Consider the following 17875-nt stretch of genomic DNA (forward strand, 5'->3'; position numbering starts at 1 on the left):
GGATTACAATGGCAGGAAACTCTGGGCCATTATCACGTCCTTAAGGGGAATAATAAAGTGAATCAGCGGTTAAAAATTGATAGAAAATGATGATTATGTTAAATAATTAAAGAGACGCCATTGACACTTCACATATTTATTTATTAAAGAGGGACCACTCGACTTTTTAAAAATAAATGTGACCAGAATACCGATTCCGGACGCTTGTTGTTCATGACACTTACTTGAGGCGCTAGCAGTGAAATCGCGCGATGGTATCTTTTCCTCGGAGTTTTTTCTCCCATCTTCTCCTTAACGGTCTTGCGTTTGAAACTGCGCGTGCGCGCTGCGCCGCCGTGCGCGCGCCTCCGGGGGTTGTTGTTGTTGTTGGCGATTGGACTGAGGCTGCAGCACGAGCGCGAATGAAGTTGGAGCAACTTGGAAGCAGATTCAGTTGTGTCCTGTGTGGATGGGAGTGAATGTGTGTGAGACCGAGAACCCCAGGGATATACGCGCAACACATATACAGCTTCCCCGGGTCGGCCTTTTTCCGATACTTGTTTCCCCCCCCCCCCCTCCTCCCTCCTCTCAAAATTTTGTGACAAGTAGGAGATGGGGGAGGAACCCCACCGTCATTACCACCCGGTGTCAGCTGTTTACCCCGTGAAGAGATTGAAATGCGTGTTTGCTGAGGGCAGCGGCGCAGGGAAAGAAATTGTCGCTATGGGTGTTTGTGAGGAGTGTTGTGTTTTAAAACTGGAAATCTGATACAGGCCTCTCTTTTCTCTCACCTTTCACTCTTCGACTCTTCCATCATCACCGTCATTAAACCGGGCTCCATGGATACGTCAAGGAAAGTTACATTTTCCGCTGTCACCTCCAAGGCTCCGGGCTATTCTTCTGACAACTCTGTCGGGCTTCGGGTCTAGTTTTGCCCACTGTTGTCATACGCCTTCCTCTTTAATCATTGACTCTGCAGGCTGCTGCAGCAACGATGTCCAAGGTTTTAAAAAAGAAAAGTCACTGGACAAATAAAGTCCACGAAACTGTGGTATGTAGAAATAAAGATGGGGAACTAAATGTGGAGATCAAAGGTGGCGCAGAGAATGGTCAGTTCTCATATCTGGGAGAAATGAAACAGAACAAAATTATCTACCAGGGTGGAAAACTGCATTCTGATGAGTTGTTGTTGGAAGTCAATGACACAGCAGTGTCTGGACTCACTATCAGAGATGTATTGGCTGTGGTCAAGCATTGTAAGGATCCAATTCGTTTGAAGTGTGTCAAACAAGGTACAGTAATCTTCCAGTAATGTTAACTGCCAGTTTCTTATTAGGGCTCTGTACATGTTTATCAGTGTTGTAATATGTAAAGTCAGTTTTTGTAAGTAATATCTGACGTGTCGAAAATTGCGTTCCTGTGAATCTAAGATGAAGCGGTAATAATTACAATAGTCAAAGGAGTACTGATCTAAAGTTTAGAGCCTGTGGTCCAAACAGGTACTATTAAATATTTTCTTTTGGAGGATCTGTTTTAGTACGATTTATTATTCAAGAAATACAGTTAAGGGTATTGAAAAATTAAGCGGCAAAGTTTTCTGCTTTCTTGCAAAATAAGCATTCCTCATAACTATTATAAAATTGTCGCAACTGGTTATTCCTTCTGGTACAAAAATGATATATGAAAGCATAGTGTATGGGTAGTCTTGAATTATTGCTTTGTTCAGTGCTAGTGCTGTAGGGATGAGTGATGAGAATATTTCTTTGAAGTAAAATAAATCAGGTAATGGACTGAAATACTTAAGAGATTTTAAAACAAAAAACTTGATTGAATTATTTTCTACACAGAACATTACTAATGTTATGTGATGAATATTGATTGTCCCAATTGATCTCATACAATTCTTGGAACAATGTGTACAGTGTTTATTTTCATGTGGGTGCAATGATATTGTTTTTACTTTCTGCTTTGTTGTAGACTGAAAATAACATTAATGTCCGTGGAACAATTGTAATCATTTTGGCACCTGAAGTAATGCCATATTTCATTAATTGCTTGATCAGGAATTCTAAGAATAAACAACTTTAGATTAATGTCAAGAGTTGTATTCATAAAGTTAACTTCACAGTTATAGTGTACATTGAAATAACTACTAAATAGTCATGTATGACATTGTGTAGATGGTAATATTAAAGAAAGGTAGGTAATATCTCTAAGGTTAATAATTCTGAAGACATTTTCTGCTTTATTGATTTCCTTAATCTAGACTTACAGCTTGACTCAAAGATTCATATAAATATCAAAAGGCTGTATTTGTAAGCTTTCAGTGATAGAACCAATGTTTACAAATTCCAAGAATTGTTTTTCAGAACAATGACTTGTTCAGTATTGTATATTTTAAATGTTCAGGGAGAGGTTAGACAGACTGGGACTTTATTCCCTGGAGAGTAGGAGGTTAAGGGGTGATCTTATAGAAGTCTATAAAATAATGAGGGGCATAGATAAGGTCGATAGTCAAAATCTTTTCCCAAAGGTAGGGGAGTCTATAACGAGGGGGCACAGATTTAAGGTGAGAGGGGAGAGATACAAAAGGGTCCAGAGGGGCAATTTTTTCACTCAAAGGGTGGTGAGTGTCTGGAACGAGCTGCCAGAGGCAGTAGTAGAGGCAGGTACAATTTTGTCTTTTAAAAAGCATTTGGACAGTTACATGGGGAAGATGGGTATCGAGGGATATGGGCCAAGTGCAGGCAATTGGGACTAGCTTAGTGGTATAAACTGGGCGACATGGACATGTTGGGCCGAAGGGCCTGTTTCCATGTTGTAACTTCTATGATTCTATGATTCTATGAACTAAAGAAGTTACTCATGCTTATGGTAGACAAATCACAGGGACCTGTTCGTTTACATTGAGGATCCTGAGAAAAGCTAGGGAAGAAATAGTGGAGTCTCTGATAATTTTGCAGAAAGGAAAATGGTGTTAGAGCACTTTAAGGTGGCAATTGTGATGCCTTCTTCAAGAAAAGGAGACAGGGATAAGCTTGAGATCTATAGGCAGTTCGTCTTAATATAGGTGGTAAACTACTAGAGTCTAAGTTCTTGGAAAAGCATGAGTTAATCAGGGCCAGTCAGCATAGATTTCTAAATGGCAGGCCATATTTGACCAACATTATCGAATTCTTTGAAGAAATAGTTAAGGATAGATAGAGGAAATGCAGTGGATGTGGTTTGTATGGATTTTTAAAATATATTTAAATATATAAAATATATTTGATACGTTACCACACAAGGTTGTAATGGCAATGACATTAAGGGAAATTTAGCCACATGGCTGAGAAAGACTGCGGAAGACAAAAGGTACAGGTAAAGGTAAGTTTCTCAGACTAGAAAAATCTGGTGACTAGTGTTCCACAGGGGTCTGTGTTGGCACAATTGTTATTTATTTTATATGTAAATGATTTGGACTTAGGAAGTGAGGCAAAAACATTGAAATTTGTTGATGATGGTAAACTGGAGAGTATTGCAAATTGTGACTGGGACTGTGAAAGACTGCAGGAAAACTTAAATATGCTACCATGTTGGGCAGATTGGTGGCACATGGAGTTCAATATAGAGAAATCCAAAGTCATGCATTTTGTAAATAACAGTAGGGAAAGGAAGTATATCTCAAAATGATTAGATTTCAAATGAAGCAGAGAAACCCAGATCATTAAAGGTGGCAGTGCAAATGGAGAAGGATATAAAAAAGCCAAATAAGAATCCTTGACCTTGTATGGAGAGTGGGATTAGATAGAATAAGTGGCTCATGGAGAAAACCACTTATGCTGATAGCTGAAAGACCTGTTTTTATCCTGTAATATTCTTGTCCTGTAATGTTCTATGTGTCAGAAAAAGTAGGGTACTGTATTTGTTTTCAACCTAGTGGAGTTTTAAACTATTAGTTTTGCTGTCAATTCCAAATGCTGGTTTAATGCTTTTGTTGAGTAAACAAGTGGGCCAGTTCACCTGCAGAAAATGCCAATTGCTGTCTTTCATAATTTCAAAGGGGTGAGTGACTTTTACTCAGAAGAAATCAACATGTCTGTTTACAATCATACCCAATGCTGACCTAAATTTTGAGAGTGATAATGAAAATTTTTCTAAGGTCTTGGAGAGTTCAACTTACTTCCTTGCTTTTATATCCTGTGCCTCTAGACAGAAAACAAAGGATTCTGTTTGCCTTTTTGTGGTCTTATTTTCTTGTACTCCTACCCTTTAATGACCTGGTATTTCACCAAAGAATTCTTTCGTACCATTTTTCTTTGAATAAAAATCTCTGCTGTTCTACACCCACCTCTCTGTTCTACAATTCCAATATCCATCTCCTCTTTGAATAGTAAGACAGAGTGCTTATTGTGTATCTTTTCATCCCCTGACTCTACTACATCCTCCTTCACTCTTTGCAGCTCTACCTCTACCATGACTATCACAAGTATAACATTGTCTTAAAGGAAGACTCTAGGATGCCATACTACCTTCAAGCATATGACAATAATATTCTAGGTTCAGTTAAAATATATATTTGTAAGTAAAAATCTTACCATGCAGTGACTAGCTTTCTGAAAGGGATTACATCCTCTGTCACTGCCATGACTGAGGTTAGATGGTCCTGTATACATTCCCACACCACTGTTATCTGTCATATGCTACTGCAACTGCTGGTCAAACTGGCATTCATCTGGTTATTTTTTTATCATACAGCCACTTTTTCCATGTTCTTCCTTTTTGCTTTTGGTCTTTCATTTCTCCTAGCACGATCATCTTGGTTAGATGGTCACCTACCCTTCTGGCAAACATTGACTATTCTTTGGCTTAGTGAGCATCGTTCTTTTGGTTCTTTAATCACTCCGTGCAATAGTCCTCTTAGCAGTCGGTGGAACTCTGATGATTTTTCTGTATTCCACATCTCGGGGTTTGCAAATTTTTGTGTCGCTCTTTTTCAGAGTTCATGTTTCACATCCGTGGAGGATTACTGTTCATATTGAAGGTGCCATTAGTCTCCTCTTCATTCCACAAGAAGTGCTTCTATCCTGGTGCATTTTATTAATTCTTTTGGTTACCTTTCTCACGGGGGCCAGTTATTTTACATGTTTTATAATCAATAATACTGTTTGAGAACATTGGGCCTGAAATTCCTTAATGAAAAATGGGATAATGGCTAGTTTTCTCCATGAGTGAAGTCCTGTTAATCATGGGAACATATGGGGCCAGAACTTGCTCCGACTGGCGTGGCAAGGCTGTCCGCTCATCCTGCAGATAAAAAATACGAATGTACTCACAGCATAGGCCACGACGTCCATTTGTTGAATTTTGAAATCTTCTCCAGTGGTGCACTCCGAGATCAGCGCAGGCCATGTGAGCATTGCAAGCCCCGCCTACAAGCAGGCAAGTAATATTCATTTAAAGTGACATTCCCTATGTTAGTCTAAATAAAAAATTAACATAATATACATACCTTATTAAAAAAGGCAAGGAAATGATTTATAGTGTACTGAAACATACATTAAAAAAGTTTTAAAAAATAAAAATTTTAACGTTTAATACATTTTTTAATTATGAAAAAATATTAAAGAATAATTAGACATGCCATTTTTATAATTTAATTTTTTGTTATTTTGCAGTCATTATAAGTCACCGCGCTTTTAAAAAGTAGTGTAGGGCTGGTATTTTCAAGCCTACCTTTTTGTGGCGTAAGTATCTTTGTTCTAGCTGGGCAGATGGGTAAGTTTACGATTGTTTGGTGATTGTATTGATTGTAGCTTAAGTGGCCCTTTAATTCGTAACAATCAAAACACCGGTGAACCAATTGGAGCAAGTTCGCGATTTCGGGGTTTTAATATGCATGTGCGCATTCGCAAACTTGCTCCGACGGATTTGACGGCGGTTGGACAGGACGCCATTGAGGAACGGCATGCGAGCTGAGTAAGTTCTGCCCCAATTTTTTAAAACACTGATTTTGTTAGCAAATCATTGTTTACAGAGAAAGTTAGGCATTTTTTTTGTGCGGAGGAATTTCACCCCAGTGAATCTTTACAGAAATTGATTCTGTTTTGAAAATTCAGATGAAATTCACTACTCAGGCAGTAATGTGTATAGGCAGTTAGATATGAGAATTAAAGTGTAAATGATTCACATTTCATACTTCATCTACTGTGGGAGCATGGTTTCCATTTTTAATCTTGCATCTATAATATGTTCGCTGTGTTAATACACAGATGCAGTTTACAAAGGTGTTATGAATGTTTATACATTAAGAAAAATAAAAGTAGTCTAAAAAGTGTTACAGTGCACTTCATTATTCATATGTAGTTCTTGAGATTAATAGATCAGATATCATAATGGTAAAACTGGGAAATTTTGAATCTTTGAAATTCATTGATTATCCTACTTCTGTACCTGAATATTGTTGCTCAGAATAAAAGTTTTTCATATCCTCACTGTGCCATGTAATAATGGAATGCTATATTAACTTCGCCACCCTGCTGAGGTTGCAATTTTAGCCACAATGTTGGGAAGATCTTGAGAGGCCAGAGACTGGGAGAGTTATTCCTGGGCTACTGTTATATATCTTAGTTGCTAGTTCACAGTAGCATTGGAAGTGGCTTATGGATGAGTCAGCCACTTATCTGTGGTTCCAGTTGGTGCTTGGCCCAGGGATATGGAGGAAAAATCAAGTTTACTCTGATTTTAAAAACTTTTCACAACTTGTGTTAATTATGAATCGTTCTCTGCTTTGGTAAGCACAATTTAGGATAAACCACAAAGAAGTGACCCATCTCTCAGAAGCATCAATAACCTAGAATCTAAGAATTAAGCTTTATGAGCTTACTGAAGGTGAAACATGAATTTAAATGCTATGAGAAGTTGTACTTCTGCCTGCCTTCTTACCCACATTCTTCACAAACCTCAGCTAACAACCAGTAGTTGCACAATGCAACCCAATTATGTATAGCCTTGACAACGCACTCTGTGCACATATATTTGTAAGATATTAATGACCCAGATTTTCCTGTAATGTCGAGATCAGCCATGTATACCATAAATTTCTCTGTCTAGCGCATCAACCTCTTTGTTGATAACTTACTTCTTATTTTGCTGGTTTTCCTATTACAATACACCGCAACGAACATAGCAGAGAATTGGAAGCAGTGCAGCCAATGGCCATGAAATGAGCGTGTTTACAGGCTGTCTGGGCTGTTTTGGTCACTTTCCTGTCAATTTCAAATGCGACCCCAAAGTTATCAAAAATGGTACAAAAGCATTTATGTAAACAAAATGCTATATCTTAAACAGCAATAAGTAAATGAAACCTCTTTGCGGCTAAAAAAGTATACATTTATAATTTGTTTTTAACTGGCACCAGGCATGATTCCCGTAATGACAAGCACTACTATCATAGACTTAATTTAGTGGGCTACATGATAATTTTAAATCAAGCTGACAGTGGGAAGTCCAGGATGCACGGAATAAAAGAGCGCATTGTGTTTTGACACTGAACTACATTGGGACAGAATTTACTGTTGCTGGTGAACGAATGGGCACCCGCCATTGCTAGAGTTGCCCATGCCCATTTAATTTCCATGAGCTTTTGCACGGCAAGTTGATGTAAGTGGGAAATGGAAACGGCGGGGTGCCCTGTGTGAACAGGGGAAGCAGCTGTGTATCTCCTTAACCAATCAGATTGAAGAATCGTTAATGAGCAGCACAGACTGAACCAGGAAGTGTAAGTTAGAATAGTGAATTCAATGTCAAATCAGGTACAGAAAGCAAAATAGAGAGGGAGAGAAAAAGAAAAACAAAATTTAAATTTTAAAAAAATTCCAACAATTGAAAGCTGAAGGAATGAGATGCCACACTTGTAAACACGCATTAATTTTCAGTGCCAGAGAGGTTGTTTGGCAGTAATTAAGAATTATCACGCTGTTATTAAACTGAAATGAACAAGCCCTAACTTTCTGTGGCGAGTTTAGTTCGTATCTACCATGCAAGTACAGGAACTTCATGTCGTTCAATGCATTTTCATGGTGAGTCAGACAGCGAGATGCCGTTTTTGGGAAGCTAACGGCGGAAATGCGCATCTTAGACAGCAACTTCCGGATTTTCACATTCAACCATGCATCTGCCTTCACCTGAAATTGCTGTGTGATTTGCGCTTAAATAACGATGAGCGCCGTTAGCCTCACCGTTATTTTGACAGTAAATTCTGGCCCATTATTTCATGGGCATTAACCTCCTTTCCAAGAATAACAAAGACAAAATTGTTTACAGAATCGGCGATGATTTTGGCTGAGGAACTTTGTGACGTGTAACAGGCGCCGTTTCTTCTGGGGAAATGTGAAAACATGATACCGTGATTGTTTTATTTTACTTCCAAAAATTATACAAGAAATAGATGCAATTAATTTTAAAAGGCAGTTTACAAATTTTACTGTTAAGTGACAACAATATTTGCTAATTATTTATTTTAAGCTGTAGTGTCCCTTTTCAAGGTTTGAGATCTTTGTCATTTTCACTGCTGGATCCTTTAAATCAATAATTGATGCCGACGCTAGGCCACCAGCGCCATTATTTTTATGTCAGTGGCTTAAATGCAGGAAAATCACGATTCCCATTGATTTTAATTGGGCGGGGGGTGGTGGTGGAGCAATGATAGATACTTTCTAACTGTTGCCGGCGAGGGTAACGTTGGAGCGGCACAAAAATCCTAGGAGACTATGGAGTGGCATAATTAATGGAATAAGTCACTTACTCCATAGTTTCCTCTTTTGCGCCATTCAAGGGTACCTACGCGTGGATATGCCGTTACAATGGTGCAAGTCCCCAGGAAAATCTGAGCCAATGTATCGAACATTGCGTGAGCATAACGTAAAATGACTGAAGTTAAAAAGAAGGAAAATAAATTGTACTTGCGTTGATAACAGCATTACCCCAAGAAACAGTTTTCACGGCTTTTAATATACTCACATTAGAAATGCTTTCCTTCACTGAAAGAATGAAATAGAATCTGCAGTTTTGGTGTGGATTGACTGTTCGATAATAAGTAGGTGCCTAGGAAATGACACCAACAATTTTTGTTTTTGTTCAAAAGTTTGTGTCTCAGGGCATTTTTTTTATTCATCTAACAGTGAATTTGTTAGTATATTTCATAATACGTATAAACAAAATAAAGGCTACAATTATTTTGTATGTACAAGATTGTTGGAGTATGGATTGGCTGCTGATTGCCTGTTGATGCTAGAGTACAAATTATTTGTCATTCTATATTCCCAGCAAATGTTCTGGTCAGACGTCTGAGACATCTGCCCCACTATATTCACCTCTGGCTATGCTCAGAAAAGTACATAATGTCAGGAAAATTAAAGTTGACAACTAAAATCTTTTATATTTCATGTTCAATTTTCTGGTTGTTGATGTAAATTGTCATCCAATGTGGATTCTTCAGATGTTGTCGGGAGGCTTCAGGAGTCTCCTTTGCTCCGTGCCGTGCTGCATTAATTCACTGGAATAATTCAACAAGATGTTAGGATTCATACAAGCATGCAATTCCACCCTCTCCCCCCCCCCCCCCCCCCAAGGATTATTCAATCCATGACTTAAATCAACCAAATTTGACAAGAACAATTTACTAGGGAAAAAAAATACAGTAGCCTAGTGATATTATGGCACTGGTCCAGCAACCCAGAGGTCATGATTACAAATCGAACCATGGCAAGTTGTGAAATTTAATTCAATAAATCTGGTAATTTGCAGACTAGCACTAGAAAATGACCATGAAAGCTGCCAGATTGTCATTAAAAACCGTCTGGTTCACTAATATATTTCATGGAAGGGAACTTACCACTCCTACCTGGTCTGGCCTACATGTGACTCCAGTCCAATACTTAAATCGTATTGTATTTAATAGGTCCCAATTTTTCAAACAGTGAAGAAGTTCTGATATTTGAAGTTTAAAGAGACCTCAACTTAAAAAAACAAACAGATGCCTACCTCTATTGACAAGACCACATATCTGAATTTCCATAAGACCAGATCGACACAGGAGTTTTTAATGGATTTTAAAATGTAGCATTGTTGTCATCTACCTATCATTTCTAATGTATATAATATTTTATATGACATTAGATAGGCAGTGTAACTGTGGTTTCAGCCAACTATGTCTCATTGTAAGCCTATTGTTTTTATGGCAATGGTGAGGAAAACATGTAAGTGGATGCACAATTAGACCATGTCAATGGAAGATGTCAACATCTCCTCAGGAATTGAGTTTAATAATTTATTGATGGCTAGGGCTGGCTGAAATATTCATTTGCATCTGTTAGACTGTTGACGAGAGATTTAATTACTCTTCTTGATGAACCATCAAACAAGATATTTACAGGAAGATGGTAATTCTGAGATATAATTCCTTAGCTCGCAAATTGTGATAGCTTACTTCAGAGGCATGTTAGTAACTGAAAAAAATTCTATAGCGTTAAATTACAGCTCTACTTACTTGGCTTTAGGTGTATCTGAAGATTTGAACTTCTTGGATTGGAAATTTGCATCATCCAGGTACAATTTCACATTGTGAAGGTCCGTAAATGATTGTTTCATCCAAAAGTTCTGCCACTTATCACTTATCAAGCTGACATTCTGAAAAGGGTATCCTAACCCCTTGTGGACTGATTCTGTTTTAATTGTACAATTTAGGACTTCATCCTAGGGTCTTAAAAGAAGTGGCTGCAGAGACAGTAGATGCATTGGTATTAATTTTCCAAAATTCCCTAGATTCTGGAAGGGTCCCATCAGATTGGAGAATAGTGAATGCAACTCCTCTATTCAAGAAAGGGGGGAGACAGAAAGCAAGAAACCACAGGCCAGTTAGCTTAACATCTGTCATAGGGAAAATGCTAGAATCTATTATTAAGGAGGTTATAGCAGGGAACGTAGAAAATCTCAATCAGGCAGAGTCAACACGGCTTTGTGAAAGGGAAATCGTGTTTGACTAATTTATTAGAGCTCTTTGAGGAAGTAACAAGCAATGTGGATAAAGGGGATCCTGCGGATGTGGTGTACTTGGATTTCCAGAAGGCATTTCACAAGGTGCCACATCAAAGGCCACTACACAAAATAAGAGCTCATGGTGTAGGGGGTAACATATTAGTATGGATAAAGGATTGGTTAGTTAACAGGAAACAGAGACTAGGCAAAAATGGGTCATTTTCAGGTTGGCAAGATGTAACGAGTGGAGTACCACAGGGATCAGTGCTGGGGCCTCAACTATTTACAATCTGTATCAATGACTTGGATGAAGGGACCGAATGTATGGTTGCCAGATTTGCTGATGAGACAAAGGTACGTAGGAAAGTAAGTTGTGAAAAGGACGTAAGGAGTCTGCAAAGGGATATTGATAGGTTAAATGAGTGGGCAAAAATTTGGCAGATGGAATATAATGTGGGAAAATGTGAACTTGTCCGCTTTGGCAGGAGGAATAGAAAAGCAGTATATTTAAATGGAGGGAGATTGCAGAACTCTGAGGTACAGAGGGATCTGGGTGTCCTAGTACATGAATCACAAAAAGTTAGTATGCAGGTACAGCAAGTGATTAGGAAGGCAAATTGAATGTCATTTATTGCAAAGGGAATGGAATATCAAAGTAGAGATGTTTTGCTACAGTTATACAGGGCATTGATGAGTCCACATCTAGAATACAGTGTGCAGTTTTGGTCTCCTTATTTAAGAAAGGACATAATTGCGTTAGAGGCGGTTCAGAGAAGGTTCGACTGATTCCTGGGATGAGGGGGTTATCTTATGAGGAAAGGTTGGACAAGTTGGGCCTGTATACATTGGTGTTTAGAAGAATGAGAGCTGATCTTATTGAAACATAAAAGGGGACTTGAATGGGTAGATGCTGCGAGGATGTTTCCCCTTGTGGAAGAGACTAGAACTAGGGGACACAATTTAAATATAAGGGGTCTCCCTTTTAAGACTGAGATGAGGAGAACATTTTTCTCTGAGGGTCGTGAGTCTGTGGAACACCTTCCCCAGAGAGCGGTGGAGTCAGGGTCATTGAATATTTTTAAGGCTGAGTTAGATAGATTCCTGATTAACAAGTGAGTCAAAGGTCATAGTAGATAGACGGGAAAGTAGGTTTGAGGTCACAATCAGATCAGCCACGATCTTATCAAATGGCAGAGTAGGCTCAAGGGGCCAAATGGCCTACTCCTCTTAATTCATATGTTCGTATGTAATTTGAATATGGTACTTGCAATAACTTTGTGTTCTTCTACCTGGATGAGCAAAAATTTCCTCCAGTTAAATATTGGGAAGACCGAAGCCATTGTCTTTGGTCCCCCCCCCCCCCCCCCAACAAACTCTGTTCCCCAGCCACCGACTCCATCACCACTGTCTGAGGTGAACCAGACGGTGAACCTTGGCTTCCTATTTGACCCTGAGATGAGCTTCTGACCACTGACCACATCGGCTCCATCACCAGGACTGCCTACTTCCACTTCCGTAACATTGCCCACCTCTGCCATTGCCTCAGCTCATCTGCTGCTGAAACCCCCATCCGTGCCTTTGTTACCTCTAGACTTGATTATGCCAATGCTCTCCTGGCTGGCTTCCCATTTTCACCCTCTGTAAACATGAGCTTATCCAAAACTCTGCCTGTATCCTAACTTGCACCAAGTCCTGTTCACCCATCATCCCTGTGCCCGCTGACCTACATTGGCTCCTGGTCCAGGAGCACCTTGATTTTAAAATTCTGATCCTTGTTTTCAAATCCCTCCATAGCCTCACCCCTCTCTATCTCTGTAATCTCCTCCAGCCCAACAACCATCCGAGATCTCTGCGCTCCTCCAGTACTTGCCTTTTGCGCATCCCTGATTTTCAGCTGCTTAGGCCCAAAGCTCTGGTACTTCCTCCCTAAACCTCTTCGCCTCTCTACCTCTCCTCCTTTAAGACGCTCCTTAAAACCTACCTCTTTGACCAAGCTTTTTGTCAACTGTCCTAATACCTCCTTATGTGGCTCGTATCAAATTTTCTTTGAAAAAACTCCTGTGAAGCGCCTTGGGATGTTTTACTCCATTAAAGGCGCTATAAAATGCAAGTAGTTGTTGTAAATGAATCTGACTGTTGGTGTTAGTCTATGCACTTGGTCTAACAGCATTGTACTTGCCACCTTTTGAACGACTAAGGAGAATATGGTGGTCATCTTCTGTGATCCTTGGGTATTTGTAATTCTGTGCAAGTTATCTCATTTCGGTTCATGGGAAACTCGATGTGCTTATAGAAACTGCCTTTTTACTGTGTTGGGAGAAAAATATTGGACAGAATTTCAAACTGTAGATTAATTAAAGATGAAAGACTGGAAAACCCATGCTAATGTAAATGCATCATTGAGTGTTTCCTCATCTATCCCATTGCACCACTCCTTGCTGTGCCCTGGATATGCATTGCTAGTGGAGATCTACTTGTGTCTTTAAATGGAGAGAAACTATTAAACGTTGGTGTTCAGATAGATTTGGGTGTGCTCGTTCAAGAAACACAAAAAGTTAGCATGCAGGCACAGCAAGCAATTAGGAAGACAAATGGCATGTTGGCCTTTATTGCAAGGGGGTTGGAGTACAAGAGTAAGGAAGTCTTACTACAATTGTACAGGGTGTTGGTGAGACCTCACCTGGAGTACAGTTTTGGCCTCCTTATCTAGTGAAGGATATACTTGCCTTCAAGGCGGTGCAACAAAGGTTCACTAGATTGATTCCTGGGATGAAGGTTGTCCTATGAGGAGAGATTGAGTAGTATGGACCTATACTCTCTGGAGTTTAGAAGAATGAGAGGTGATCTCATTGAAACGTTCAACATTCTGAGGGGGCTTGACAGGGTAAATGCTGAGAAGTTGTTTCCCTTGGCTGGAGAGTCTAGAACTAGGGGTCATAGCCTCAGGATAAAAGGTTGGCTATTTAACACAGAGATGAGGAGGAATTTCTTCACTCAGCGGGTTGTGAATCTTTGGAATTCTCTACCGCAGAGGGCTGTGGATGCTGAGTTGTTGAATATATTCAAGGCTGAGATAGATAGATTTTTGAATTCAAGGGATATGGGGATCGGGCGGGAAAGTGGAGTTGAGGTCAAAGATCAGCCATGGTCTTATTGAATGACAGAGCAGGCTCGAGGGGCCATATGGCCTACTCCTGCTCCTATTTCTTATGTTCTTATGTTAACTTGTTGCAGCAAATTAATTTATTCTTTCAAGAATTCTCTTCCTCTTTTAGTTTGTCTTCCTCATTCAGTCTTATTTTAATTGCCCAATTCATCTGTCTTCGGGACTGCCTATTTTGTTTACATTTTTGTGCAGTATTTATCTTGTATATTCAACATGATTATACTTTTAAAAGTGTTCTACTTTTCCTTGACTAAGATATCATTCATTAATACTTAGCAGTTAATTTCTTTTTTGCTAATTCCCCCATTCCTTTCCGTTTTTGAAATCAAATCTTGTTGTCCTGGTCACTGATGGTGCTGATTGCTAGGGAACCTTAATTTTAATCATATAATGGTTACGACTCCTCAAAGGCTCCACTGCTGTATTCTGGATGTTACCCTAGATCACGTGTAAGAACTAGATCTAGATGCAAATTACTGAGTTAGTTAGGGATGTGAGAACTAGGGGGCATCAATATAAAATACATAAACATAGAAATAAAAACGCAAAATGCTGGAAATTCTCAGCAAGTCAGGCAGCATCTGTGGAGAAAGAAACAGAGTTAACGTTTCAGGTTGATGACCCTTCGTCACAACAGATGCTGTTTTGGTCGTTTCAGGTCGAAGGTTCATTGACCCTTTTTCTGGTGCTAGTCCACGAATTGCAGATTATTTTTTTATTCAGTTTCACAACTTATCATGGGATTTTAACTGATGCCCTCTGGATTGCTAGCCTAGTACCATAACGAATGGGCTACAATTTCATTAATTTCAATGAAGAACATCCTAATATTGAGTTGACTGTTTTCAACATTTGGAAGTTATTCTCCCACCCTATCCAATGTGCCTATCCTGCACATTGTACAGGTGGGGATATAAATGTCTGCATAAATGCTGTGGCTTACAGTTATGGGATGAGATAGTGTTAATTTTTCTCTTGTGCACCGTATCACTTGTGGCTGGAAAATACCATAGCCTGTCATGAAGCTTCCCACTGTCCTATTTGCCTTTATGGGATGTCTTTTTGTAAGTGCGTCCCACTTGAATTACTGTAAGGGATAGATTAGAGTTTCCGGTGTCCAGAAAACCACATTTTTGCTGAATGGAGTTATAGCGTCCTTTGGGTTCACACAAGAGATAAAGGCAGCCGCCTATGTATTCACCATATGTATTTTTGCTCAGACTATATGATTTTTCCTTGGATGATTTCAATTTCCATGTGGTTCTTTGTAGTTTTCCTTAGTGATGTATAAACTTCCTGTTTGCATGTGACCAAAGATAACATTTCTCTCACAAGTGGCTATTTTGGACTCTGGTCCTCAAGCTTATTAATATTTTTGGTAAATGGACTTCCAGTCAAACTAATTAAGTGCCCTGAAATGTACATTAGATAATGTGTATTTCAACTTTATATATGTACAAATACTTATGTAATTATTCTTTGTGCCTTGTTTGTAAATAATTTTTATCTGCTATTGGTGATATTGAATAGCCCAAATCTATTTTCCTTTTAAAAGGAAGCATCTGATACCAGTTTCTGCGGGGTGTTGTAAAGCAATGGCTTTTGCAGCTTACTAACGTAATTGAAACCTGGAGACGTGTTACTGCCTTGTAGCACTCTAAAAAGTGTGCAGCATTTGCCTATAATATATTAAAAATCGAATGTTTGCATGTACTTCCTGTCTGTGCCACTTGACTTCCTGTTGTCACATTCTGTCACACTTTTTCCATTATGTCTAATTTTATAATGGAAACCACTCATGTAAACTCATAACTCTGACAATCTACCACTGGGTTCCCACAATTCTTTCAAAATGCTTTGAATTTCTTTTCGTCTACCACTTGTTTCTTCAGTAACTGAAGTTCCCAATGTCAAAATAAAGGTTTAATAAAAATGAAACATTTTAAAAATGCATATTTCACAATAGCATGATTATGAAAAGAGAGCAGTAGAAGAGGACAGAGCGATAAGCAAGAAGTGGTGTTATGGGGAGAGAAGCAGGAGAGAAGTGCAAGAGAAAGAACCAAAGCAGGAGAACAGAGAGGGAGACAGCAGAGAAAAGTAGCAGAGATCATTTTGTCCAACTTGATGTGCAACATCACAGGAGATTGATTAGTAATAAATCAAAAATCTTACATCTGCATGTAGCTCCTGTCAACTTTTCCAATGTCCACATTTATAATGGAAACTCCCTATACAACCTTGTCATGCTGTGATTATACCCTCTTGTCAATGAAGGTGCAGTAGTGCCACCACTGATTGGAGGGTGTAATTACAATGTGACAAGCTTATTTAAGTAGTTTCCATTATAAATGTTGACATAGGAATTTAAAGTGGAAGTATAAAAAAAAGGGCAGTATGACGTTAAAATTGTGCTGAATTAGGTTTGCATGTCTTGCCCCAATTATCTCTTGCCCTGTAACCCAGCTTGATTCACCGGGAAAATCTGATGTATAGTATGAAGCATTTCTATAAGTAAAAAGTAAAGAAAAATAATTAACTCTCCATGCTCTTCTTCCATATTGTGACTTACTTAATTTGCAGCATGTGTCCCAAAGTAAATTCTAAGTTTACATTTTCACTCAAATTTGGTTCTCAAAAATACAAATAATAGTCATTTTAAGTTTAAAAAATATAAACGTCACTTCTATAAAGGAGAAATTTTTGGTATTTTTTTTTTCTCTCCACCCCACCTAAGCCTCCAATTACAATATGTGCCTAGGACATTTCTGGTTTTTTTTGGATTTAACAAATAAATTAAACTATTACTTTAACTAAGTGTTGATTTTTAACAGTTAATGCCCTTGTTAAAGACATCCATGACTAAAATGCCTAAACCTGTAACAAATGCAATCTGTATTTAAGGGGAGAAAATACAGTGATCAAAAGGGAATAGGGCAAATATCCTTTACCATCTAGCAGTTTATATGGTTTGTGCCTGGCATTTTTACAGGGAAATTTAACAGGCAAAAGTTAAGATAAACAAGACAAATTTGTTTCAGAATATCTGCTAAGGTTTTTTGTCTGCTGTAAATAATGGCCCAGAATTTGCTATCAAAATAATGATGAGGCTAATGGTACAGCAACTTCAGATGAGGGCAGCTGCGTGGTTAAATGCAGTAATGCAAAAGTTGCCGTCCAAGATGCGCCGCTCCGCCTTTAGCTTCATGAAAGTGGCATCTCGCTGTCTGCTTCACCGTTGAAATGCATTGAACGGCGTGAAGTTCCTGTATTTGTGCGGTAGATACGAACTAAACTCGCCACAGAAAGTTAAGACTTGTCCATTTCAGCTGAAGTACTCTTTTAACGACGTGATAAGTGTTAATTACTGCCTGTCAACCTCTCTGGCACTGAAATGAACTATTACAACTGCGGAGTCTCATTCCTTCCGGTTTTGATTGGAGATTTTTTTTTAAATTAAAATTTCAATTTTTAAAAACTTTTTCTTTTTTTCTCTCAATCCATTCTTTCTTCGCCCCTCTTTATTTCTATTTCTGTACATGATTTGACATTGAATTCACCTATTCTAACCAACACTTCTTTCTCAGTCCTTGCGCTGTTAATTTCACAATCCTTCAATCCGATTGGTTAAGGAGGTGCACAGCTGCTTGCCCTGTTCACTCAGATTCCAGATGCCCTGTAGAGGGTGCCGCTCCACTTCCATCTCACATTTCC

The 17875-nt window shown here is 38.8% G+C and overlaps 1 protein-coding gene across 16 annotated transcripts in view; it reads left to right on the forward strand.

Moving 5' to 3' along the window:
- Nucleotides 1-341: 341 nt before the first annotated feature.
- magi2a (membrane associated guanylate kinase, WW and PDZ domain containing 2a) overlaps nucleotides 342-17875 on the forward strand; it is a 595536-nt gene continuing 578002 nt past the window's right edge. For 8 of the 16 annotated variants that reach the window (XM_068004948.1, XM_068004950.1, XM_068004946.1 and 5 more), the window contains exon 1: nucleotides 345-1271. In XM_068004948.1, the coding sequence (XP_067861049.1) occupies nucleotides 974-1271 (298 nt within the window). In that variant the 5' untranslated portion in view covers nucleotides 345-973. Of the gene's footprint in view, nucleotides 1272-17875 lie in introns of all 16 variants that reach the window. The other 8 variants (XM_068004958.1, XM_068004959.1, XM_068004960.1 and 5 more) reach the window with 2 other exon arrangements.

The sequence above is a fragment of the Heptranchias perlo genome, chromosome 24, assembly GCF_035084215.1.
Source record: "Heptranchias perlo isolate sHepPer1 chromosome 24, sHepPer1.hap1, whole genome shotgun sequence".
Lineage (NCBI taxonomy): Eukaryota > Metazoa > Chordata > Chondrichthyes > Hexanchiformes > Hexanchidae > Heptranchias > Heptranchias perlo.